At 46.6% G+C, this 25,758-nt stretch overlaps 1 protein-coding gene across 7 annotated transcripts in view; it reads left to right on the forward strand.

Annotated features, from left to right (window-relative positions):
* Nucleotides 1–25,758, forward strand: part of LOC102946203 (uncharacterized oxidoreductase YjhC) — a 69,130-nt gene that overhangs the window by 18,556 nt on the left and 24,816 nt on the right. For 5 of the 7 annotated variants that reach the window (XR_005227284.2, XM_037912077.1, XM_043525018.1 and 2 more), the window contains exons 3-6: nucleotides 3,986–4,070; nucleotides 7,256–7,329; nucleotides 17,469–17,528; nucleotides 19,345–19,452. Coding sequence is in view for 6 of the 7 variants with exons in the window: in XM_037912077.1 (XP_037768005.1) it covers nucleotides 3,986–4,070; nucleotides 7,256–7,329; nucleotides 17,469–17,528; nucleotides 19,345–19,452 (327 nt within the window). In the remaining variant the exon portion in view is untranslated. The remainder of the gene's footprint in view (nucleotides 1–3,985; nucleotides 4,071–7,255; nucleotides 7,330–17,468; nucleotides 17,529–19,344; nucleotides 19,453–25,758) is intronic. The other 2 variants (XM_037912079.1, XM_037912080.2) reach the window with 2 other exon arrangements.

Consider the following 25,758-nt stretch of genomic DNA (forward strand, 5'->3'; position numbering starts at 1 on the left):
CAGTGAGCCCCTCCCCCCGGCACACTGGAAAGTTGGTGCCTGTAGCTCCAGCCCCAGAGTCGGTGCCTAGACAAGGAGCCGCACGTTAACTTCTGAAGAGCCCCATGTGGCTCTTGAGCCACAGCTTGCCCCCCCGGTCCCACAGATCCTTTGTTGCTGCCCAGGCCAGCGTCCGTTGTTCCTGTGAGGCTGGGCTGGGTTTGTCCCATCCCTGCCCTGATGAGGTGTGAACTGCCTCTCTGCTCTTGGAGAGTTTTTGCCTGGGCTTATTTTAAGCCATGCAGATACATTTTCAGCCTCATAACGATATACATAAAATTAAAGCCTATAACATTACTGTAACAGTTACTACAACATCACTGTAACTGCAATGCTCAGTGCATCATGAGCCTTCCGAAGACACCCGACATGACAAACTTTGCATTGCATACCACACAATCATTTTACAAGGATGAACATGGGGGTGCTGGGTGTTCCCTTGAGGTACAGAGCGTCACCAGCCCTTCTTGCCCATGCCCTGAGCAATCTATCTGCTCATCGATACCAACATTTCTACGGCTGGATCAGAGGTGTGCCTGCAGAGCCTCTTCTCCCCACAGACCCAGGAGCTCCACCGCTTCCTGTGTACTCCAGGCACGAGTACGTCTGCAGTGTGGAACCGGCATGATCAGCTGGGCAGCCTGAGCTCTCCAGACTGAGCAAACAGGAAAGAGAATGTCAAAAATTCACAGGCCTTTCAAAGAGGAAGGGCAGGCTCGTATGTATCTGGCCAGAGGACAGTGTGGTTCAAAACGGTGACCAGAGCGGTCATGGTAGGGCACTGTGGGACACCTCCTGGAGGCCAGTAAAGTTGACTAAGTAATGCAGAGTCTATACTGACACTGCATCAACTTGACTACGTCAGCCTAAGCGCTATGCCTCTCAGGGAGGTGGAATTATTAAGTTGGTGTAGTGCAGAGGTGGACAAACTACAGCCTGCAGGCCACATCCGGCCCGCGGGACCGTCCTGCTGAGCCCCTGAGCTCCCGGCCGGGGAGGCTAGCCCCCAGCCCCTCCCCCACTGTCCCCCCTCCCCTGTAGTTATGCCACTGCACGGGCAACACGGCTTGCCCCCCCCCCATCTCCCAGGCTTTCCAATAAGCCTGTCCTGCCGCTCTGAGCGGCCTGGTAAGGGGGCGGGGTGGGAAGGGGGTTGGATAAGGGGCAGGAGGTCTGGGGGGCAGTCAGAGGACAGGGGGCGGTTGGATGGGGCGGAGGTTTGGGAGGAGCGGTCAGGAGACAGGGAGCGGGGGGTTGGATAGGGGGTGGGGTCCCTGGGTGGGGGACAAGGGAGCAGGGTGGGTTGGATGGGGGTGGGGTCCTGGGGAGGCAGTTAGGGACTGCGGTCCTGGGAGGGGGCAGTCAGGGGACAAGGAGTGGGGGGGGGGGTTGGATGGGTTGGGGGCCTGTCAGGGGGCGGGGGTGTGGATAAGGGTCGGGGGACTGGGAGCAGGGGGGTTGGATAAGGGGTGGGGTCCTGGAGGGTGGTTAGGGGCAGGGGGTCCTGGGAGGGGGCGGTTAGGGGACAAGGAGCAGAGGGGGTTGGACGGGTTGGGGGTTCTCAGGGAGGCAGGGGGCGGGAAGTGGGAGGGGTCGGATAGCGGGCAAGGGTCAGGCTGTTTGGGGAGGCACAGCCTTCCCTACCCAGCCGTCCATACCGTTTTGCAACTCTGATGTGGCCCTCGGGCCAAAAAGTTTGCCCACTCCTGGTGTAGTGGGTGAGGTACTTCGGTGGGAGTAACATTTTAGTGTAGACACTTACAGAGTTATACCCCACCTTGCCTCTCTACTATCCTGGGACTAACATGGCTACAACAACTAATCACCTAGTAAATAAGAAATGCATCATTCACCATTTTCTGACATAGTAAAAAAGTACAAATTATGAATCTGAATAAATGTAAGTTAAATTATATAATTGCTTAAATTAATTGATATGATGTATCCTCCTGGTTAGCAAAAAGAAATACCAGACTTAATGCAAAGGTGATGCTTAGTTGTAAATCAACATGTTTTAATACTTACCAGTCAATGAGAACTCTAACGAGCCTGGCCCACACCATCACAACAGAAGCCCTCGCACATACTTGCCTGGGAATGCCTGGGAGTTGCTGGGAGCAGCTGTAGTGGCTGGAAGTGGGGAAAGGGTGGGCCTCGGGTGGGTTCCCCTGACCACACCCCTCCCAGTTCAGCACATGTCCCCAGTGGCCCATAACCCTGAAGCTAGCAGTCTTCTCTTGCTGCCAGCTAACCTAGGCAAAGCTTGTGCTACAGGACTGGCTAAGGTTCAGGGTTCAAATCCTATTGATGATTATGCAGTTGTACATAACAGAATTTGTTTTTACCTTTTAAAAATACCTTATGTATATACATACAGGGAAGGAGGGAACTCTTTAGGTTGCCAAGTTATGCGCTCAGATGTTAAAAAAAATCCCAGGCCTATGGCTGCCTCGGCAACCTTCATTTGTCCCCCTTGTGTGTATGCATTCTGATCTTTAACTACGATGATTGCACACTATTATCATAGGATACCTGTCTCCATCACTTACTCCTGAGGGAATTCTGCGCATCAGCGGACATGCAGAATTCCTCTGTCTCACATAATTGTGTATTTTCCTGCATAAAGTACATTTTACCTCAGAAGTGCTGCAGTTTTGCCTTTTGTCCACCAGCAGCCGTTGTGGAGCCGAACAGCCGGCTGCATTCATGCCGGCTGGTCTGGTGCCAGAGCAGCTTCTGGTGGGCAAAAGGCAGGACTGCAGCACTTTTTCAGCAAAATGTATTTTATGCAGGAAAATACAAAATTCTACACTCAGTGGTGCAGAATTCCTTCAGGAGTAGAAGTTGATCACAGCACCCTGCCTGCGGAACCAGGTTAGGGCAGAGTGGGGAACACAGGACTGCTGGGGGGTCACAGAGTGGGGTTCGGAATAGCTGGGGGGGGGGAACAGACTGGGGAATGGGCTCAGGAGCTGGTGGGCTGACAGCGTTGAGCCTGGGGACGGGGTGGGGAGGGCTGCTGAGACCGATGGGGGTGCAGGGACAAGGGCAGACGTGGCTGACTGAATGGGAGAGGCTTCAGGTCAGCCAGGATTTGCATGGGGGAGGCTTCCCAACTCCCCAACAATCCCAGCCCCCATCCCCCGAAAAACCCATCACACCCAACACCCGCCAGGTTCACTCCTAGGCTCCTTCCCTCTCTCTCTGCTCCTCCTCCCCCTCTGACTCCCCCAAGCCTTTTCACTGCTTCTGACAGGTGCAGGAAATACAGTTCTGTATTGTAATTTAAATGAATTGCACAAAGTTCTGTATTAATATGTCTAGAAAGGAATCTATTTGTTAAAAAAAAAAAATTACCAGAATCTTTTTTTTGGGGGGGGGGGGGGGGTCTGTATTGTTACAGACATACTTGCTGACAGATATTTTGAAATAAATTACCAAAATAATTGAAACTGGCATGATTATATTGTGTTATTTTCACAAATAAGATATGCAGACTTTTGCAGAATTTTCAAATATTGTGTGCAGAATTTTTAAATTTTTGGCACAGAATTCCCCCAGGAGTAACCATTGCACAAGATAGATGCATAGGGGAGCCAAATTAAGGTTTCATGGGTGACTGTAAATCTGGCATTTACTAACTTTTGGGTGTTTAACTTTATAACCACGAACTTGGCTTTTTGTATGTAATCTTAATTATGCTGTCCTAAATAATTCCTCTTCCTCCTTTATGTGTAAACCCTATTTTACTTGTAAATGATTATCCTCTTCCCATATAGCTGTTAAACCAGGTTGTACTTAATTCCTGGAATATTTTCACCTTAGTCAATGTCTTCATCTGCCTAATCACTTTGTTGCTGTTCTCTGAATTCTTTTGTTGACATTTTTCTGGTATTGACACTCCCACAGCTGTTTGCAGAACATAACAATGTTCTTCTTATTTTAGGTAGTTGGAGTTGCAGATCCTCATGCTTTTGCTAGAAATGACCTTCAGAAGATTCACTGCATTGACAAGAAAAATGTATTTAATGGTAATATTTGCCTCACTGTCTTGTTCTATAAGCCATATTATGAAAGACTAAATTAATGAAATATATTTCTATATATCCAAACACTAATATTAGTTTATATGGGGAGCCTTTTAGGACATACATCTGGGGTTTGTATTTATGGAATATAATTTTATTTTGTATTTTTAAAAAAAAAAAATCAAAAAATGCCCATTCAGGGCTTTGAGCAGTCTTGACATAGTTTAAAAAAACTATAACTTCTCATCTTCAGAAGGATGACGTTCCCTTAGTGACTGTACATGTTAGAGCAGAATTACTTATAGTGGATCATAGAAACAACCACTATTGCCATATTTAGGTAATCTGCTCATGTCTTCCTTTTGTGACATTTTATTCTACAGTAATAGCTAAATGTTTTTGTTGTGAGAACAATAATAAAACCCATAACGTGATGTCTATCACTGACATCTAAACACTTTTAAATACAGTAGACCCCTGCTTCACTGAGTCTCCATTTACTCCTGGGAAAATTCTGCACCAAAAAATTAAAAATTCTGCACACATTTTAAAATTCTGCATATTTCATTTGTCAAAATAATGCAATATAATCACGCCAGTTTCAATTATTTTGGTAATTTTTTTAAACTACAATACGATGGATGGAGAATAGGAGTGGAGAGCACTGGAGGAAATCTCCAAATTGCCTTTGTCTAATAGTAATGTAGCTAGTTTTGTTGCTAGTTATTAGTCAATATGCAGCCATATGCTCAGAATTACGTCATAGGCAACTGAAGTGCAAGTGAGGGCTTTAGAATCAAAATTTATATTGGCTACTCACCATTGCCAAAAAGGTCAGTAGTAAACAGTTCATGGAGCACATTTTGATAAGAACTTTTTTCAGTTCAAAAATTTAGAACATTTATATTGACTAAAGCATTTATAAGGCTATACTGTCGTTTACAATAAAAGCTCCTTTACACCACGCAGGCAATGTTAAGGACCTTTAAATCTTTTACACCTGTTTTGTATTCCTGGGGGAATTCACTAAGAACAATGGGAACAATTCACTAAGCAGGCAGGCTGCTATATTTTGCACTGACAGTGCCTGCCTCATGCTTACCTCCTCAGAAATATGCCCGAAGCCCTGCCTCCCATGCCGGGTGTGCCGCAATAGCGAGCGAGAGGGACAGAGTCTCGTTCACTGACACGCCCAGCCCCCCTAACCCTCCCCTTCATGCACGCCTGCCAAGCCCTGTACACACAAACCCAGTGGTGATTTCCGTCTCCGCAAGCTGCTCCGGGTGCCTGAACGACGTGCCTATGCTGCCAGGGAGGGGTGCATGACCTCTCTTGTGGCTTCCATTTACTTCCCTGTCAGAAATAATTTTTCTGCAGGGAAGCAAAGAAATCTGCAGGGGACATTAATTCTGCGTGTGTGCAGTGGCACAGAATTCCCCCAGGAGTACTCCATTTTCTGGCTCTCCTTATTAACTCAACCACTGTCAGCCCCCGGGGGGCTGGGGCTCTGGCTGTCAGCACCTAGTGGCCATTATCTGGTTGACCTGGATTTTTGGTTATCTGATCTGGATAAGATTGGATAATTGGGGTTCCACTGTACTGAATAAAAATAGTGAACTATTGTTTTGAAGGAAAGTATGTGAGTTTAGGCTGGGATCTGCTTAGTGAGGGAATCTTTAGATCTTGATAAAATGATGGAATTTGATTCAAGCAAACCTGCAGTGGTGGGAACTTCATAGTAATGATTATTGTGGCTTTCTGCATTTCAGTATGTCTGACAGAAGTTAGGAGTATAAGGGGGAAAAGCTTTTTTGATGGTTGGATCTTTGAAATAACACAACTGTGCCTATTTCAGTGTGCATCTGGAAAAGTGCATGCAGTCTGTGTGAATCCACATTATGTGACGTTCACTGCATCTGATTCTGTTTAGCAGTGTCTTCAAATATAGCAAATTACGTATAGGTATTTCTCAGTAAGAGCTGCATACAAGCCAAATTTTAAGTTCTAAAGTGAAGTTGTTTTAAGTTAAGTAGAAAAGAAGCATCTAAACACGTCTTAAAAATCCATTTTATTTAAGTACAGGCCTACAGTGAACACTTTGAATTGCTTATCAAAACTATACTATTTTTGGGGGTGCCCAGTGGGTCAATACATAAAACAATATAAAGGTATTAAAGCTACAGTTGGCAAAAATAAGGGAGAAACTAGCTAATATGCATCTTTTATTTTCTGCATCCCTATTAAGAGTTGCCATCTATGAATTTAGGTAGTATCGGTATTATTTTTTGAACTTCCTGTGATGATCTAATAACGGGAATACTGCTGGACAGATTTCGTTCTGAGGCAAGTACTCCATAGATCAACTGCAAGGAGTAGTTTGTGCAAAAGATGAAAAGAGTCACTGTAGATCATCACAACCCTCTAAAACTAATACTGAAGCCAGGTGGATTTGTGTTACAAAAATACCATCAATGGAATATCTGCCTCCAAAAGTGATAGGCAAAAGAATATTTCCACTACCTACAGTTACTAATTCTATCACTGGCTTTTCAGTCTAATACACTTGCTTTAAAGAGCAATGTCAGAGTAATCCTGTATGACATGATACTGTGCAATTAAGTAAGCCATGCATGTAGCGGCTTTGTGTTTATTTAAATATATTAATTTTTGTTTTGATTGATAAAATAATTGTTTTCCCACGTTAATATAATTGTCCTTTATTTTGTGACTTTTAGAAAGTCACAATGAAACATTTTAGAGATGTGGTGAAACATTTTTAAAAAGAGCTCAGAGGATTTATTCAGACCTTCTAAAAATTTCCTTTGGGCTGTAACCTTTTGTCCCTTAATGTGTCATGTTAATTGTTTCAGAAAGTTAAGTATCTGAAACAGGATCTTAGGCTCATTCTATTTTAATTGACTTCAGTGAATGCAGAGGGGGCACTAAAATACTATCTCAGCCTTAATTACAGAATCAGTTTTAGTGTAACAGACTACTTGGAATTGAGCCTAGAATTAATTCAAGAGGTGAATATAAAACTTGCACTGTAGTAACAAATAGTTTGTTCTATTCTTTTTAATGTGAAATAATATTTTTCCTTTTTTTATACTTGCTCACTTTTGTAACATAAAGGCTATCTCAGCTACTGACATTAGTTGATTCGCTATTTTAAATCTCTTTTTCTTCAGACTGGAAAGTAGCCACGGAGAGAGAGAGGTTTGCGGATGCTGTTATAATAGCAACACCCGATAGACTGCATAAGGTACTATGGACTTCTTGAGCATTACACAAAAATCATAACTGGAATAACAAAGGAGAGCCCCAGATTGTAAAGTGTACATCATTCACCTAGCTCTGTCTTTCCAATCTTAGTTTGTTCACTATTTTGATCCATTCTTTCTCACTGCAGGTTTGTTATGCACTTGGAAAATATGCACATGCATGAACATTCAGTGCCAGGACTTAAGTCATTCTCTACCAATAGCCTCTTAGTTAGAAAAATTAAAATCCGGAACTTAACACCTAACCCATTCAATGATGACAACCTTGTCCAATGTCCAGTTGAGCCCCCCGGCTCACCAGATTGCTGTGATGGGATCCAGCTGCTGAATCCTTAGGTGTTTTAAACCCCCAGAGTCTTAACAGAGTTCTGCCAGAGCTGCTGTCTTAGGGCCTCTGGTCTCATTCTCAAGCTGCCAATCTTCTGTCACTCGTTCCCTGGCCCAGCCCCTAGAACCAGCCCTCAGACTCCTCCTCCCATAGCTTGAACACACCATCTTTCAGATCTCCACCTGAAGGGGACCGTGTGGTGGGTGTAATTTATAAACTCATAGACACTTTGCGCAGGGTTCTCCGATGCTTTTGCTCTTTTTGCATGTATTTCTCATGCTAATAATCTATATTAAAATAATAAACCCTTCATGCATTTACCTTTTCAGTTTCCTCACCACACTGGAATGTTCTCTGGGCTGGGGTCATGGTATCCGGGGCAGTTGCACGGCTTGGGTTCTGAAAGCTGGAGTGTCTTGCCCAGCTTACTACCTCCCCTTGACTGGTTTTCTCCTTCCCCTTTCTTGCCCAAAACTTCCTGTGCATTTCCTGGAGCCTTCCTCCAGTTAATGCTTTTGCAACCTCTTGCTTGGTCACTTCTCTCTCTTCTACCATTTCTTCCCCCCCACCCCCACCTCACCCCACTTCCCCCATCACTTCAGACACGAGCAGCTTGAGCAAGCCCATTGTCCCGAGGTGCTTCATCCCGAATAGATAGTCACTGAGTTTCACCATTTTACCTCCCAGATGAGGAAAATACTTGTTGGCTATGGTGGATACACAGATTTTGTTCTCACTTAGAAGTTACATTGGCATATCTATGTCAGGGGGTGTGAAAAAAAATACACCCCTCACCAACATAGCTATGCTGACAATATAGATGCAACTGTGTCAACAGAAGAGTGCTTCTGTTGATGTAGCGAATGTCATTCAGGGAGGTGGTGATCATATGCCAGAATAAAATATGTCATTGTAGAGTGTGTCTATACTAGGGGGCTGTGCTGGCATTCCTACGCTGCCATAGGCTCTGTAGTGTAGACATGGCCAGAGACAGAGGCCTTACATGATACAGCAGTTTCATAATATCAAGCAGAACGTATAAGTTGTACAGACTCCCCGAAGTCATCACATTGAGGAGAAGCTATCACTGGCACAATCTGGTTTTCATGTTGGTAAGTGTAGAAACAAAGCAGAATCAAAAGGACAGGAATTTAAATGAGAGGTTTAAAATTTTAAACATAGAATTGTAGAAGCGTAGGGCTGCAAGGGACCTTGAGACGTAACCAAGGCCCACCCACAGCGGTGCGTCAGGATCAAGTAAACACAGACTGTCCCTGACAGCTGTTTGTCCAGCCTGTTCTTAAAAAATCTCCAGTGATGGGGATTCTACAACAGGGGTGGGCAAACTATGGCCCATGGGCCGCATCTCGCCCCCCAGCCATTTTAATACAGCCCTCGAGCTCCTGCTGGGAGCGAGGTATGGGGCTTGTCCCGCTCACGTGCTCCAGCCAGGGAGCAGGGTCGGGGGCCGCTCCGTGTGGCTCCTGGAAGCAGTGGCATGTCCCCACTTCAGCTCCTATGCGTAGGGGCAGCCAGGGTGTCCACTCTGCCTCAGCCGCAAGGGCCGCCCCCGCAGCTACCATTTCCCAGGAACGACGGCCAATGGGAGCTGCAGGGCAGCGCCTGCAGGTGGGGCAGCGCGAAGCAGAGCCACTTGGCCACGCCTCTGGGTAGGAGCCAGAGGAGGGACATGCCGCTGCTTCTGGGAGCCGCTTGAGGTAAGCGCCGCCCCGAGCCTGCATTCCTGAGGAACCCCCTGCGCCCCAACCTCCTGCCCCAGCCCTGATCCCCGTCCCACCCTCTGAACCCCTCGATCCCAGCCCGGAGCACCCTCCTACACCCCAAACCCCTCATCCACAGCCCCACTCCAGAGCCTGCACCCTCAGCTGGAGCCCTCACCATGCACCCCATCCCCCCCGCACTCCATCCCTCCGCCCCAGCCCAGAGCCCCCTCTTGTACCCTGAACTCCTCATTTCTGGCCCCACCCAGGAGCCCGCACCCCCAGGCAGAGCCCTCACCCCCTCCCGCACCCCAACTCCACTTTTGTGAACATTTATGGCCCGCCATACAATTTCCATACCCAGATGTGGCCCTCGGGCCAAAATGTTTGCCCACCCCTCTTCTACAATCTCTCTTGAGAAACTATTCCAGTGCTTAACTACTCTTATAGCTAGAAAGTTTTTCCTAATACCTAACCTAAATCTCCCTTACTGCAGTTTAAGCCTGTCCCTTGTTCTCCATGTCCAGTGAAGGTAGGACAACTGGTCTTCTTGTGAGTATCTGCCCCCATGCCTTTGATTGGAAAATTTTGGTAGCAGTGCCCATTTTACCCACACATGTGCCCTCCACATCCTCATGACCCATATGGGATACATAGGGCTGTGCGGGAAAACTGCCCTACGTTCCTTCTCAGCCACCTTTGGCCTGAGATGGAGCCACAAGCATGCCTGCTTTACTTTTACTTAGTGCAGCGTGTTGAGTCTGGAGTTTGCTGTTCCCCCTTTGCCAGTTCCCCATTTGAAGGGTTGGTTTTGGATTTTAGTTTAAACGTTGTCTTTTCTGCTGGCAGGCTGTCCCAGTAAGTGGTGGACACTCTCGTGTCTATCTGGGAGACACCTCTATACAAGCTACGTGTATTGTCTGCTCCTTGCTCAAGAGCAGATCTCGTAAGAACAAGGAAATAATGTTCCAGCTCTTGATGCAGGAGCAAGCCTGAAGCCTGGCTTCTGAACTGGGCTCGGAAAACTCCTGTCAGTGTGCTCCAGCCTTTCTTTGCAGCTGCCCTGCATTGTTAGCCCAAATGCAATCTGTGACTTGCTATAATCCCCAGATCCTCTTCTGCCATTCTGCTGCCTAACCAATTAGTCCCTGCTTTATAGTTGTGCATTTGATTTGTCTTTCCCATGTGTAGTACTTCGCAATTGTCGTCGTTGAATTTCATCTTGTTGATTTCAGACCAATTCTCCAGTTTGTCAGTGTTATTCTGAATTCTAATCCTGTCTTCCACAGTGCTTGCAACCCCTTTCAGCTTGGTGTCATCCACAAATTTTATAAGTATACTTGCAACCTGTGATCCCTCTAAGCTGCGTGGTCGGGCAGCCGCCCAGGAGTGATTCAAGTGCTGCACGCTTGATTAGCACATCCAGCAGCGTGTGTTCAGGTGCCCCTGCCCCCCCTGCTTTGCAGCCATGTTGCTCCTGCCCTCTGCCTTGGAGCCCCTGGCCAGCTGCTCCAGGGACCCTCCTGCTGGCTGTGCAGAGCCAGGGAGTGGAGGGGGTGCTGATGTGAGGGAGTCCCCTGCCCCTGTACCCCATCTCTGCAGAGCAGGGGAGGGGGGACAGGGCTCAGGACTCTGAGCAGGAGAGCTTCTGAGGTCCCAACGAACCTTCTGGGAAGTGAGTAAGTGCCTTAAAGAGACAGCGCACGGTCTCTCAGAGACTTCCCCAGCAGCCAGCACACACAATCTCTCTTTCTGTCTCTCACACACACTCTGTCCCCCGCCCCCCTGCCTATGTACCCCATCTCCACAGAGCAGGGGAGTGGGGGACAGGGCTCAGGAGCAGGAGAGCTTTCAGTGAGAGTGCCTTGAAGAGACAGCGCACGGTATCTCTCAGAAACTTCCCCAGCAGCCAGCAAACACTTTGGGTGTGTGTGTGTGTCTCTTTCTCCCTCTCTCTCTCTGTCACACTCACCCCCAACACATACTTGTATTGTTATTGTTACTTCTTGGTACTTCCTGCAATGCACATATATTCTCTGTAATTTTATTCTTTCAAAGTGCTGTTATTTTAGTTTTTTGTCTGGTCTACGCATTTCATAATTTTTATTTCTCTCTTACACTTTAATTTAATTCTTTGAGTAGTGAGTTCTAAAATACCTAACCTGTCCTGGCTGAAGTAATTATCCCTGTGGTAACTTTTTAAAAATATATATTATATCTAGGTTTTTTGTTTCTACTGGTGGTGCACATCCGCACATTACTTCGGTGCACATAACAAAATTTATTCCGCAGATGGATGGAAAAAATTAGAAGGAACATTGCTCACAACTCCATTATCCAAATCATTAATGAAAATTATTGAATAGCATTGGATCCAGAACTAACCCTGTGGGATCCCAGTTGACATGCGATCCCAATTTGACAGCAAACCATGATAACTACTCTTTAAGGACAGTCTCTCAACCAGTTGTGCAACCACCGTATAGTAATTTCACGTAGACCACATTTCCCTAGTTTTCTTATAAGAATGTCATGTGGGACTATGACCAACGCCTGACTAAAATCAAGACATATCATATCTACAGCTTCTCGCCCCTGTCCACAGTAACTTGCTGAAAGAAGGAATACCCCCTTCCCTAAAAAAATCAATCTGTAAATTGCCCTTAGAAAATCAACTCTGGTATTATTGAAGATATAACATCATAAGGACTTTGGCAGTATTGTCAGTGAACTAAAACATGGAATATTCTATTAGTAATAATAATCATACTTAGCATTTATAACCCCTTAGAGAAGATATGAATATCACCTTTTAACAGAAAAAAATCTAGAAAATCACTTTTTGAGATTATGTATTTATAGAACGGGTTATATAAAGAGTGACTGTGCCAAAGAGCTTACAGCTGAAGGATCTCATTCAAAGCCCACTGATACCAAGCCGAAAAGGCAATAAAACAGTACAATACACTGCAGTATCCAATTAAACAAACGAAGGGAAGACTGCTTAGTAGTCTGAATGTTCTACAGACCCAGAAGGTCTTCAGGAAATTGTTATATGAAGCAGGAAGAGGAAGGCAAATGAAGAATGTAAATCAGAAGACAAACCTTAAGTGGCTGCATGCAAAAGGCATGACATTAACTCTGTCAATACTGAAAAATAAAAATTGTTTTGGATCAACCCAAAATGAATTTCTTTTTCACTTTTCTTAGAGAAACAAATATCTGAAGGAAAAATATTTGGGTTGAATTCAACACTTCGTTTTGATTTTAGCCAGCTTTTTATGAAGAGCAAAGGAAATACAAAAACACCATTCAGACAACCAACCCTCCCCACCCCGTCCCCCGTATATCCTACAGCCTTTTGGTTAGAGCACTTCCCTGAGGTGGGGGACACCTGGGCTTATGTCTCAACTCTGCCTGGTTTACAGCAGGGATTTGAACTTTAGTCTCTCACAGCTTAATAATTTATTGGAGGAGGGAATGGAATGCAGGTGTCTCCTTCCAGAGAGTCTCCTAACCAGCAGGCTGTAGTGTCATTCTCTGTCTCTACCCCAGTGACTATTTAAGTATTTTATACCAAGTGTAACAGCTTCCATAGGAGTGACTGAGTTGATGCTATCCCAGAATACTCAGTGCCATAACCACTGGACTATTCTGTTGGAAGTGGGAGTCCCTAGTTCAAATCCCTCCTCTGAATGAGATGGAATGGGGACTTGAACCTGGGCCTCAGACATCCTACGGCACGTCTACACTGGCAAAGTTACAGCGCCGGCAGTTACAGTGCCGCTCAGAGAGTGCCGAAGGAAAACTGCTGTTGTGTGTTCACACTGACAGCTGCCTGCGCAATAGCGTGTTCACACTTGTGGCGCTATTCAGAGCTGTGCATTCTGGGCAGCTATCCCACAGGGCACCTCTTTCTCTTTTGCCACTAAGACTTGTGGGAAGGTGGAAGGGGTCGCGGGACATCCTGGGTCCTGTCCCAATGCCCCATGATGCATTGCTTCGCATCCCAGCGATCCCTGTGCTTCCGTCCGCATTTGGGGCCATCTTTCAACAGTTTGTGTACTGCGCGCCCTGCCCTGCCTCTTGGTGCAAGAATGGATCCCAAGCTGTTGACCAGAACGTTGTTCACACTGACCAACATGTCACGAGTGGCAATGGAGTTATTCCTTAAACTACAAAGGCAAGAGGAGTGCGACATCAATCTCGCCACACGTAGTAGCTATGACATGAGAATGCTTGTGGCATTCATGCAGGTGCTGACCACAGTGGAACGCTGCTTTTGGGCTCGGGAAACAAGCACTGAGTGAGGGGATCACATTGTGATGCATGTCTGGGATGATGAGCAGTGGGTACAGAACTTTTGCATGAGGAAAGCCACATTCATGGGACTGTGTGATGAGCTCACCCCAGCCCTACGGAGCAAGGACACGAGAATGAGAGCTGTCCTGTCGCTGGAGAGGTGCGTGGCAATTGCGCTGTGGAAGCTGGCTACTCCAGACTGCTACCGATCGGTTGCTAACGAGTTTGGAGTGGGAAAGTCGACCGTTGGAGTCGTGTTGATGGAAGTGTGCAGGGCCATTAATCGCATCCTGCTCCGAAAGACCGTAACTCTGGGCAACGTGCGTGAGATTATGGATGGCTTTGCACAAATGGGCTTCCCAACTGCGGAGGGGTGATAGATGGCACACACATTCCGATTCTGCTACCAGACCACCTAGCCACCGAGTACATTAATTGGAAGGGGTATTTCTCAGTGGTTCTCCAGGTGCTTGTGGATCACCGTGGGCGTTTCACAGACATTAATGCAGGCTGGTCCAGAAAGGTGCCGGACGTATGCATCTTTTGGAACACTAGCCTGTTCAAGAAGCTGCAAGCAAGGACTTTCTTACCGGATCAGAAGACCACCGTAGGGGAAGTCGAAATGCCCATTGTGATCCTGAGAGACCCCACCTACCCCTTAATGCTGTGGCTCATGAAACCCTACACGGGGCAACTTGACAGCAGCAAGGAGCGGTTCAACAACAGACTGAGCAAGTGCAGAATGACTGTGGAGTGTGCATTCGGCCATTTAAAAGCCCGCTGGTGATGCCTGTATGGGAAGCTAGACATGGCCGATGACAATATTCCTATGCTTATAGCCGCGTGCTGTACGCTCCATAGTATTTGTGAAGGGAAAAGTGAAAGCTTCACTCAGGGCTGGACCGCAGAGGCTCAGCGCCTGGAGGCTGAGTTTGAACAGCCGGAGACCACGGCTATTAGAGGGGCACAGCACAGGGCCACAAGGATCAGGGATGCTTTGAGGCAGTCATCTGAAGCTGAAAGCCACTAATATTTGTTGCTATGCTCGGGATTGCGGTGCTTGTAATGCTAAGAGGTGGATGGTGCACATGATGCAAGAAGGGGCCTTAACATAATTGTATGTTGCTTTGCAGTGCTCTTTTTGCTTTCACGTAATAGAAAAAAGATTGCTTTCAAACAAACAATTCTTTTATTGAAAGACAGCAACCAGAGGAGAGAGTCAAACGAAAAAGTTCATCAGCAGGGAGGGGGATGGGGGAAGGGAAGGTCTGAAGTGGAGGAGGGGTCCCGGGATGGCTACAGATTTGTATATGCCCAGGGATCATACCCAACCTTCTCCTTTGGAGTACAATGCAGCGGGTGCTGTACGTCAGCAGGGCCAAACTGCAGAGGGATGGGTGTTGAGTGCAGTGCATAGTGGGAGTCCACACTGCTGGACCGTGAGGAGGGAGGAGTGGAATGCTGCGGGTAGAGAGTGGAGCCAGGAGGTAGATAGGAGTGTGTTGGCGGTGTGTGTGTGTGTGTCTGGGGGGCGCATGGGAAAGAGCTTTGCGACAGCGGCTGCAGGGGAGGGCGGGCGCAGAGCTGCTCGGTTTGAAGAGCTAGTATCACCTGGAGTGTGTCTGCTTGGCGCTCCATAACTATTAAGAGGTGCTCGGTGGTTCTTTCTGGTGTGCCGCATAATCCTTTCGTTCCCTCTTCTCGCTGTCCTGCCACTCCTTCAATTCCTTTTTCTCAGCGGCGGAGTGCATCATAACCTCACGCATAAAGTCCTCCTTAGTTCTTCTTGGATGCTTCCTAATTCTTCACAACTGTTCTGCCGCCGATAAGGGAGGCTGGCCTCCCAAGGTCATTTCTGTGAAGTTTAAATGCAACATTTTACAGAAACAGTATTGTTTGCAACATAGACAACACTGTTTCGGTGCTTTAAAACACAGCCAGTACCCTCACACCTGTCACTAACTGGATGACCCCAGGCAAGCACACATAAGCCACAAGACTCCCAAAATGGTGAGTAGCTGCAGGGGCAGGGTAAGTCACTGTTCCCGGACCCTGTTGTACACTGGGCACATGGCTCTTGGGCACTTGGGGAGAGCGAGCACTGTAGGGGGGGGGGGCGGATAATCATTCCTCTCCTCACACTTTCCACAGGAGGTGGTCATTATGGAAGATAAACGCTGCTGAGGTGAGCAGGGAATCAAGGGAGGGTCTTCGCCAAGCCTGCGGCTTCCACCCTGGCTCCTATGCAGCTAGCCTCTGTGCAGCAATGGTGTCCCCCCACCCCACCCATAACGGCACAGTGGGGCAGGAAATTTATGGTTAATGGGGCAAGAAACAAAGCAGCTCTGTCAAGGAACCTGCGGCAGTGGATTGCCCAGTGTCTCCACGAGAGTTTCCTGGAGATCTCTGAGGGAGATTCCCATGAAGTGAGGGAGTGTATCAACAGCCTGTTCCGCTGCTCAAACTAGGCATGCAGTGGGAGACAAGCCTGCTTCCTGCAACCCTCCTGCCCCCAGCATCTCACGTCAGCAATTCCCAAACTCAGATCCACTTACCAGTTTGTGCTTCGGCAAGATCCAACCGCTGTGACTGGCTAGGCTCCTCCAGGATAGAAAAGAGCTCCTGACTGCATGCATCTCTGGCCTCCAAGTCATCCTCTGCCTCTGGGTTCCCCTCCCCCTCTTCGTCCAAGATTGCCTCCTCCTGGCTCAGTGCACTCTCAACTGGCACGCAAGCCAATGAAGTATCCACAGGGGACTTCGCAGTGGAGGTGGGGTCACCACCGAGTATCGCTTCCAGGTCTTCGTAGAACCGGCAGCTGGTGGGTGCAGCACCGGAGTGGCAGTTTGCCTCCCATGCCTTGCGGTAGGCATTCCGCAGCTCCTTCCCTTTGACCCCGCACTGCCGTGTGTCCCGCTCATGGCCTTTTTCTATCATGCATCTAGAAATCTGTCTGTAGGTATCATCATTCCAGCTGTGACTGCACTGCCTCCTCTCCCCAAATCCCGATGAGGTCCAGCAGCTTGGCATTGCTCCAAGCAGGGGACCGCCTGGTGCGTGGAGCAGGCATGGCCACCTGGAAAGATGCGCTGAGACCACTGCACATATCACCGAGCAAACAGGAAGGGGACTTTCAATTTTGCAAAGGAATGTCCGGGGTGGGGCTGACAGTGGGTCACCTGAGGGCAGGGCAGTCGAGTTCAAACCGACGGGCAGAGAGGTAAGAACAGATATTGTGGGACACCTCCTGGAGGCCAATCGCAGCAGTGTCATCACCCCGGCGACTACCCTGGCACCAGAGTGCTGTAGCCCCAGCACAGAAAGCTCTGCGCCCCTCCTCGGGGTGGTTATCTTAGAGCGCTGCATCTGCACAGTTTCTGCGCACTCGGTGGCTTGGCCGTGGGTGCACCTCAGGAGCTACAGCGCTCACAGCTGCTTTACTGCATGCCAACTTGCCAGGGTACACGGGGCCCTAGGTAAGTGCTGTACCGTGGGTCTATGGAGTGGGGGAGGCATTTCCACTTCCTTTGGTTTTGTGAATGACATCTAACGCCCCTTGCAAATCTAGCCCAAAAAAGGTTATGGGCCAAAACTATCTGGCGAAGTTGTGTGAAATTCTCACGTAGTTTTGGTGGCCCGAAACTGCATATTTTGTTGAATAAACTGTTTGTCTGAAAAATGTTGTTTATTTCTAATTGTGAGTAAACAATGATAGGGAGAAACATTTAGTTTCTTGTAACTTGTCTCTTTGGTTTCTCTCTTTTCCTAGGATCCAGCGATAGCTTTTGCTAACAAAGGCTACCACATTTTGTTGGAAAAGCCCATGGCAGTAAGTTAAGCAAGATCATAATGTTAAAGTTTAAACAGTGGGGATAATTTTCAGATATCAGGGTAAAATCTTCAATCAATTTGTCTTAGTATCTTTTCTGCTACATTTGCTAATTATGAAAGCCCTGATCCATATTCTTTTATATTTAATAAACAAAAAATGGAAAAAAAATTGTACATAGTCTTTCTTGCCCTGATCCTTCCTATTTTCATTTCACTTAGAATATAAACTCCTTAGGGTAGAAACTCCCTTAAAGTGTGTGTGTGTGTTTGTATAGCCCTAGCACATGTCGGTGTTAACGTAATAAATAATATTCTGCCTGTCTGTAAATATAGTGTAAGGTTTGCTTCCTTACAGGACATCTCTGGCTTTGGGATCTTGCAGTAAGGTGGTCATGTTAAATTTATGATATCATGTAATTTCTCTGGCAATAGAACATAACGTTAGGCACCGGATTTTGACTTCATTGCAGAATCTAGACGAACAAGAAATGAAATGTTTGGTTTAATACTGTCCTGCTATCTGCAATAAGGTGCCCTGAACCTGCACCTCTGATGTCAGCGGGAGCCTTGCCATTGACTTCAGTGGGCACAGGAGCTAATTCTGAGAGTCGGAGGAACACCAGTTCCTGCAATCTACCTGTCTTTCTACATAAATGTTTTTGCACTTCCAAGTTTGTACTATTGAAGTTGCTTTACAGACGGATTAAATCTTCACCAGTTTTGGGGTGCTATATAAATAACATATCTTTTATTTCAGAGTAACAGCCGTGTTAGTCTGTATTCGCAAAAAGAAAAGGAGTACTTGTGGCACCTTAGAGACTAACCAATTTATTTGAGCATGAGCTTTCGTGAGCTACAGCTCACTTCATCGGCTGTAGCTCACGAAAGCTCATGCTCAAATAAATTGGTTAGTCTCTAAGGTGCCACAAGTACTCCATATCTTTTATTATTGTTTATATTTGTATTAGTGTGCTTTCAGTGTTATACATAAATGTAGGAAGAGACAATCTTTCCCCTCAAAGAGTATAGACAAGATAGACACAGTGTGGGAAAAAGAAGGAATATTATCTTCATTTTATAGATGGAAATTGAGGCACAGAGAAGCAACATACTCATGGTAACAGAGTCTGGCAGAGCCTAGGAGTTGATCCCAATACAGGCAGTCCTCGGACTTATGACACAGTTGGTTCCTGAAAAATTGCATCGTAAGTCAAAACGTCATAACTTGGAACCTCAATGCACTCCATTGCAGGAACAAGCGTCGTAAAGTCAAAAACAATTGTCATCAGTCAAATCGGGGGTCAATTCAGAAACGCCATAAGTGCCATTCGTCAAAAGTCGAATGTCGTAAAATGGAGGAGTCCCAAGGGTAGTGCCTTAAAATCACCCTTCCTCTAATGTCAGATACTTTGATATCTAGTATGGTAGGTCCTTCCAAACATCAAAATATGGGCTTAAATCTCTATTTTAAGAAGTAATGACGCACATTTTACATCAATAAAAACTATTTGCTGCTGTGCTGAAATCTTGGATGACAAGTTTCACCCTGCAGGAGAGTGCTTTGGTCTAGTTAAATGTAGTTTCTAATGATAGTGCAAACGTATACATAACTAGAGAATTATTGGTGAGTGCCATTTTCATACAGCTGCAGATGAAATTTCAATTTAGCACGTAAGTGCCTACAAAGATATTTAATAAAAGGTATTTTTCAAATTGCTAGTGTTGTGACAATTAGCAGATTCATGCAGTAACTGTGGTACATAATGCAGGCAGAATAGAAATAACTGACTGGGTTGTTTTCTCTGGTTTATAAGGTAACACCTGAGGACTGCAAAGAAATTGTGTCTGTATGTAAAGCTAACAATGTCATGCTTGCCGTGTGCCATGTCCTGCGGTACTATCCGGCCTCACTGAAGATAAAGGTATACTTATTGCTTGAACAGTAACCAGTGGAGTCAGTAAATGTTCATTCCTGCTATGTGATATGGGTATTAACTTTTGTGACCTTGACATTGGTCGTGGGAGTAGGGTCAATAAATTCCTGTACTGCTATGTGTCACACTCCTAGTACTACTGTGATTGGTTGTCAGCACATGAAAAATAATCATTTAGAATTACAAGAAGCAGCTGTGAAAGTTTAGGCCAGGACTTTAGGTGTTCAGTTAACTGAGAAAATAAGGTTGTAAATGAAATTCCATTAGGAGATTGCCCAAATGGATTAGGCTATAAATTAGCTGGCATTCCAGGACCAGCAAGCGTTAAACGTCTTTTAGAAATCTTTCTATAAGGCTACTTTGGAGCTGTTAGAGTGTGCTGTATCAGTGAGAAATGCAACACTGCTACCTGGAGGGAACTGAGACTCCTCTATGTAACTTCTTTGGTTCTGGGGACTAAGACTTGAGTGCATAAAGAGGGGTTACTTTGAGATGATTACCTGGGTGGCTCCAGACTCCCTGCTTTCCTTGCCCGCTATTTCAGAGTCTTGTGGATGTTTGATTTTGTACTGAATTGAGTATATGGGGGCCTTGTCCGTGGTTGTAAATAGATGAAAAATGTATTCGTAAAGTTTTAGAGCTAAAATTTTAATTGACAACTAGATTTAATGACAGATTTGAGCTGTGGAAATGTGTATTATGGAAGATTATCAAATAGGCACATGTATTGTCTAGAAATGCATGTCAGCTGAAATTTAGGATTCTCCTTCGAGGAGCGTCCCTGTCGATGCTCCACTTCAGGTGAATGAGCATCCCTGCACCTTTGATTGGAGAATTTCAGCAGCATTGCCTGTCTGGGTCGCACGTGTGCCCTCACCAATTTGCGCCGTTGTTGATGCCTATCTAGTGCTGTGCAACCAGACCCCCCCGGTTCCTTCTCATTTGCCCTCGGCCTGACACAGCTCTCGGAAGCGTAACACTTGATACTTAGCTTTAGCATCAGAATGGCCTATTTAGTACTCTAGTTAGATTTCACTAACCCCGTTATCCCCATTTCTTCTATTTTTCTCCCTCAGTTTTTTTCCTCGTTATTTAAGTTTGATTACCCCCTAGAGTAGTGCATTTTCACCCTTATGGCAGACTCGCTACGGTTGGAGCCATGCCTGGTTCACTGGGTTTCAAGAGGTGCCTTTCCTGTGGGGAGGGGATTCCCAATCTCCGATGGACACTCAGTGCATCTGGTGCCTTGTTGAGACACACATCCCACAAGAATGCTCTCATTGCCACAACTTAAAAGCTCGTCCCAGGAAAACAATAGATTTAAAACTTAAACTTATTCTAATGGAGAAGTCACTACGCTCGGCATCCGACCCCGGTCAGCAGATTCCCTCTGGACGTCGTTGTCCAACAACCACTTCTGACACACAGACTTCACCTGTGTCACAGAGGAAAGATCACTCTTCTAAAAAGATGGCAAGAAAACAGGCACCAACTTCCCCTCTTAAAGAGCCACTGAAAAAGAAACGGTCTCCGGCTTGTTCTCAGTCCTCGGTACCAGTCGCACCATGGCTGAGTACGTACAAAGCACCAGGATCCTCCAGTACACAGACGCCAACCTTTTTCTGCGCCAGTGGGTGCTTGCATCCCCGGCCCCATCCCTACTCCACCCCTGCCCCAAAGTCCCCCCCCAACTCCGCCCCTCCCTGCCCCTATTGGACCCCTCCCCAAATCCCTGCCCTGGCCCCGCATCCTCCCCCAAGCACGCCATGTTCCCCCTCCTCCCCCTCCCCCCCAGGCTTGCTGTGCAAAACAGCTGTTTCGCGGTGCAAGCGCTGGGAGTGAGGGGGGAGAAGCAGGACTTGGCGGCGCGCTCAGGGCGGAGGCAGAGGTGAGCTAAGGCGGGGGGGCGGGGCAGGGAGCTGCCGTTGGGTGCAGAGCACCCACCAATTTTTCCCTGTGGGTGCTCCAGCCCCAGAGCACCCATGGAGTTGGTGCCTATGCTCCAGTAGTGTACTAAAAAAGCCAGTGACCACAAGCGGGCAGGCTCAGTCAGGAGGCAAAGAGATGCCTACCTCCTCCACCACAGTACCGACAGAGCTGTCCAAACATGTGGCACTGACACGTTCTCCATAGCCTACGGCGCCACCTTCAGCTCCCATAGCGCAGAGTGCTCTGACGTCCGCACAGATGTCTACAGCTACAACGGCACAGTGCATCTGGACCGTCTCGGTACCGAAACCATCAGTACCGCACTAATTCCTTCACCACAAGGACTTCCTCGTCTGGTCAACACCAGACTCACCACTCCTCAGCACAGATATTACTCTGGCGCACATGGTACCCACGCCAACCCACCTCACCTCTGGCCCCTCCATTTTCCAGTGAGGATGAAGAAGAGGGCACTTACTCATCACGCCATTCCTCTCCCATTCAAACTAGTATGGCATTAGGTCCACCTGTACAGCCCAAATATCACCACTGGGCTGACACCTAGATACAATATGGGCACCCATGGATGCCATCACCTATGCCATTCCCTACATAATGGCCCTACGGGGACCCCGGGGGACATACAGGAGACAATACCCTAGACTCCCGAACTCTATAGAGAGGACTAGATCTCCTCCACCATTCTCAGTGAAATTTTTGAATAACAGGAAGAAACCCTGGAACAAGAAACTACCCCAACAACCAACATTCTCTTTTTCCTTAGACGAGGCCATGATGCCTCCATCACCCACAACAGCCAATGATTTCAAATACTTTCAAGAGCTGTTCAGAAGAACTACCAATTCCCTAGAGAGTCTCTAGAGGAGGTTCCAGTGTCCCAACATAAATTACCAGACATTCTGCAAACATCATCAAAGATTGCACTTCCTGTAAATGAAGCACTTATGGAACTAGCAAGAAATATATGGCAGACCCTGGCAACTATCCCGCCCACTTACAAAAGAGCAGATAAAAAAATATTACGTCCACTCAAAGGGGATGGACTTTTTGTTCTCTCACCCCACACCACTGCAGATCCACTCCCTGTGACAAACAGTGGAAACGGTTAGACTGCTTTGACCGCAAGGCCTGTTCATCGGCCACTTTCCAATTTCAACCGCTAACTTATGCTGCACTGATGGAAAAATATGACCATACAAATTACAGTAACTCCTCACTTAAATTTGTCCCAGTTAACATTGTTTTGTTATTAAGTTGCTGATCTATTCGAGAACATGCTCGTTTAAAGTCGTGCAATGTTCCGTTATAAGGTTGTTTGGCTATCCCTGGTCCACCCGCCTGCCTGTCATTCCAGTCGGGGAGCGGGGTCAGGGCTCGGGGGCTTGCCCCGCTCCGCCCGCCCAACGCTCCTACCAGGGGGTGGGGTCAGGGTGCAGGGGCTTACCCCATTTTGCCCTCCTGGCATTCCACCTTACCCCATTTTGCCCTCCTGGCATTCCAGAACAGGCAAGCCCGCACACTCCGACCCCGCTATGCCCCTGCCTCAGCCAAGCTTCACAATCATCATTGGTGAGTACAGTATTACATTGTTTGTTTAAAATCATTTAAAACTTATACTGTATATGTATACAATGTCTTTTGTCTGGTGAAATTTTTTTCCCTGGAACCTAAACCCTTTACTAACCCTATTTACTTTAATTCTTATGGCGAAATTGGATTAACTTAACATCTTTTTGCTTAAAGTAGCATTTTTCAGGAACATAACTACAACGTTAAGCAAGGAATCATTGTACTCCAAAATGTCAGACTTTATTGAATATATACCAGAGGACAAAAAAGAACAATTCAAAGTGGTGATCGCAGAGGGCCATTGCCTAGTCAGAACTGCTTTACAGATGTCTCTAGATGTGGCAGATACGGGGGCACGTTCCAAAGCTACTGCCATAGTCATGCGTCAGGCTTCATTGCTTCACTTATCCGGCTTCTCAAGGGAAGTACATCGACTGTGGAGGATCCCCCTTTTAATGGTCTGAAGTTGTTTGCCATGATGACCGACGAGTCCCTTCACACCTTGAAGGCGTCTAGGGCAACTCTTCATTCCCTCAGGATATACACATCTGCAGAGGAAAAAACAGGGGAAATACTATTCAACCCAGCTTGCAAGAGCTGCCCCCTACGCCCAGGAACAGAGACAATATGATACACAAAAACACAGACAGATCTCCAAGGTGTCGACCACTCCCTGCTCAATCATCAGTGTCCCAGCAACCCTCTGCAAAACAATAATTTTGAGGGTTTGTTCGAGGGCCTGAGACACCTCCCCCAGTCCTCAGTGCTGAAACCATTATTGACCCCCATTTTGGACACCATTTGACCCCTTTCTACTCAGCATGGAAGGCCATCACCATGGACAAATGGGTTCTAGAAATACTCAGCACAGATTATTCAATACCATTCACCTCCATCCCCCCTACCCACTCTCCCTTCCTGTCTCTCTTCAGTGACCCCTCTCATAAACATCCTCTACGAGAAGAAGTAAACCACCTCCTACATTTGGGCGCCATGGGACCAGTACCATCATAACACATAGGGAAGGGCGTTTATTCTCACTATTTCTTAACCCAGAAAAAGAATGGCGGATGGAGACCTGGTCTCAACCAGTGCATGAAGAGTGGTTCCTTTGAGATGACTGCCTGTGTGACTCTGGAGTCCCTGCCTTCCTTGCCAACTATTTGAGTCTTGTGGATGCTTGATTTTGTACTTAATTGAGTATGTGGGGGCGTTGTCAGTGGTTGTAATTAGATGAAACCTGTATTTGTAACGCTTTAGTTGACAATCAGATTTAATGACAGATTTGAGGTGTGGAAATGTGTATTATGAAAGATTATCAAATGGGCACACGTTGTCTAGAAATGCATGGCAGTTAAAATATAGGATTACAAAAGTATCATATTATCTGGAAGGGTAAAGGGGGTATGGAGTTGGAACAGTTAATTCCCACTTTGAGGAAAGATACCAAGTCTTTATTTAAAAAAAAAATCCATAATGGTACACTTTTGTGTAAGATCTCAGTGTGATGCTTTGGGTTTCAACCCGGGCCAGTAAGGAGTTCTGGCACCACCTGCCTTGCAGCCTTGGTTCCGTGGTGTGGCCTTGGCTCAGAGCCCTGATACTAGTATCGTGCTCACAGCACAATGGTCTGACCCTGGCTTCCACCAGCCTGGAAGGGTGACCCCAACAGCCCCTCCAGCCCCGAATTCCTCCCAGACTGGCTCCCCTGCAGTATCCAGTCCTTCTCAGTAGACCCTCACAGAAGATAGTAAGTTCACTGCCTCCAAAGACACAGAACAAACACCAACCTGCTAGTTTAGTTGAAAGCCCACACTCTGAAATGTAGAGCATTGAGCTGGTTTGTAGTAAGACTAAACATAAGTTGGTTAACAAAGACCATAGGATTTAAGTGAAGTCTAGTAAGAGGGAAAGAGATGAAAAGTTACAACCAAAATATGCTTTCTAGTGATTAAATTTAACTTCAGCAAGCTACAGTCTTGGTCTAATCAAGTTTCTCACTTATGTTCAGTTTTCAGAGATTTCCAACCCTCTTTGTTAAAAGGTTCCACTTTTCTGAGATGTACAGGAGCTCTGACATTTTGCATCTGCTCAGTAATGGATACCCAAGATGGCTCTTTGTCCTTGCTTATATTTTCCAAAGTTCAATGATATTGCTTCAGGATGCGGGAAGGTTTCCTGGAGCTACAGCGTCCATCCCGCACTGAGAGAATTAAGTGGCCACCCCCCACACTGGTTTGCCTAATGGCTTTGTCTGTCTTGCATGTAAAAGTAATTTAATTGTCTCTCTTGTTCAGTTTACACTGGAGAAACATACAAGCAAGAGGAACCACGTTTCTTTGTCCAGAACACGATGACTTAAACACTGCCTGCCAAACACATTTTGAGAATGTATTTCCGGCACATATTTATAATTCTTCATACACCCCACAATAATATGAATGACCAGCATGTCACCAGTTTATATAGGATACCTTACAAGACACCTTTTAGATACAGATTATGACTATAGTGAGGTGGGGCAATGAGTTTGTCAGGCCTCGTATGAGTTACGATACGTGGCATCCTCTGCTGGCTGGCAGTGAGAGGCTTCCGCGGTCACAACGATCTTGACAGGTTAAAAGAGATGCTGTTAATTTTGACTTAAATTGATATTTAGCTATAAATACATTTGATACTACAGAATAGTGACACTGGAGAGAGGCAAATGAGTTATACCATGAGCCTAAATTTGGCCTCCAGGACCTTTCTCCTATCCTTCCCTTTGTTATTGAT

Source organism: Chelonia mydas, chromosome 11, assembly GCF_015237465.2.
Source record: "Chelonia mydas isolate rCheMyd1 chromosome 11, rCheMyd1.pri.v2, whole genome shotgun sequence".
Taxonomy (NCBI): Eukaryota; Metazoa; Chordata; order Testudines; family Cheloniidae; genus Chelonia; species Chelonia mydas.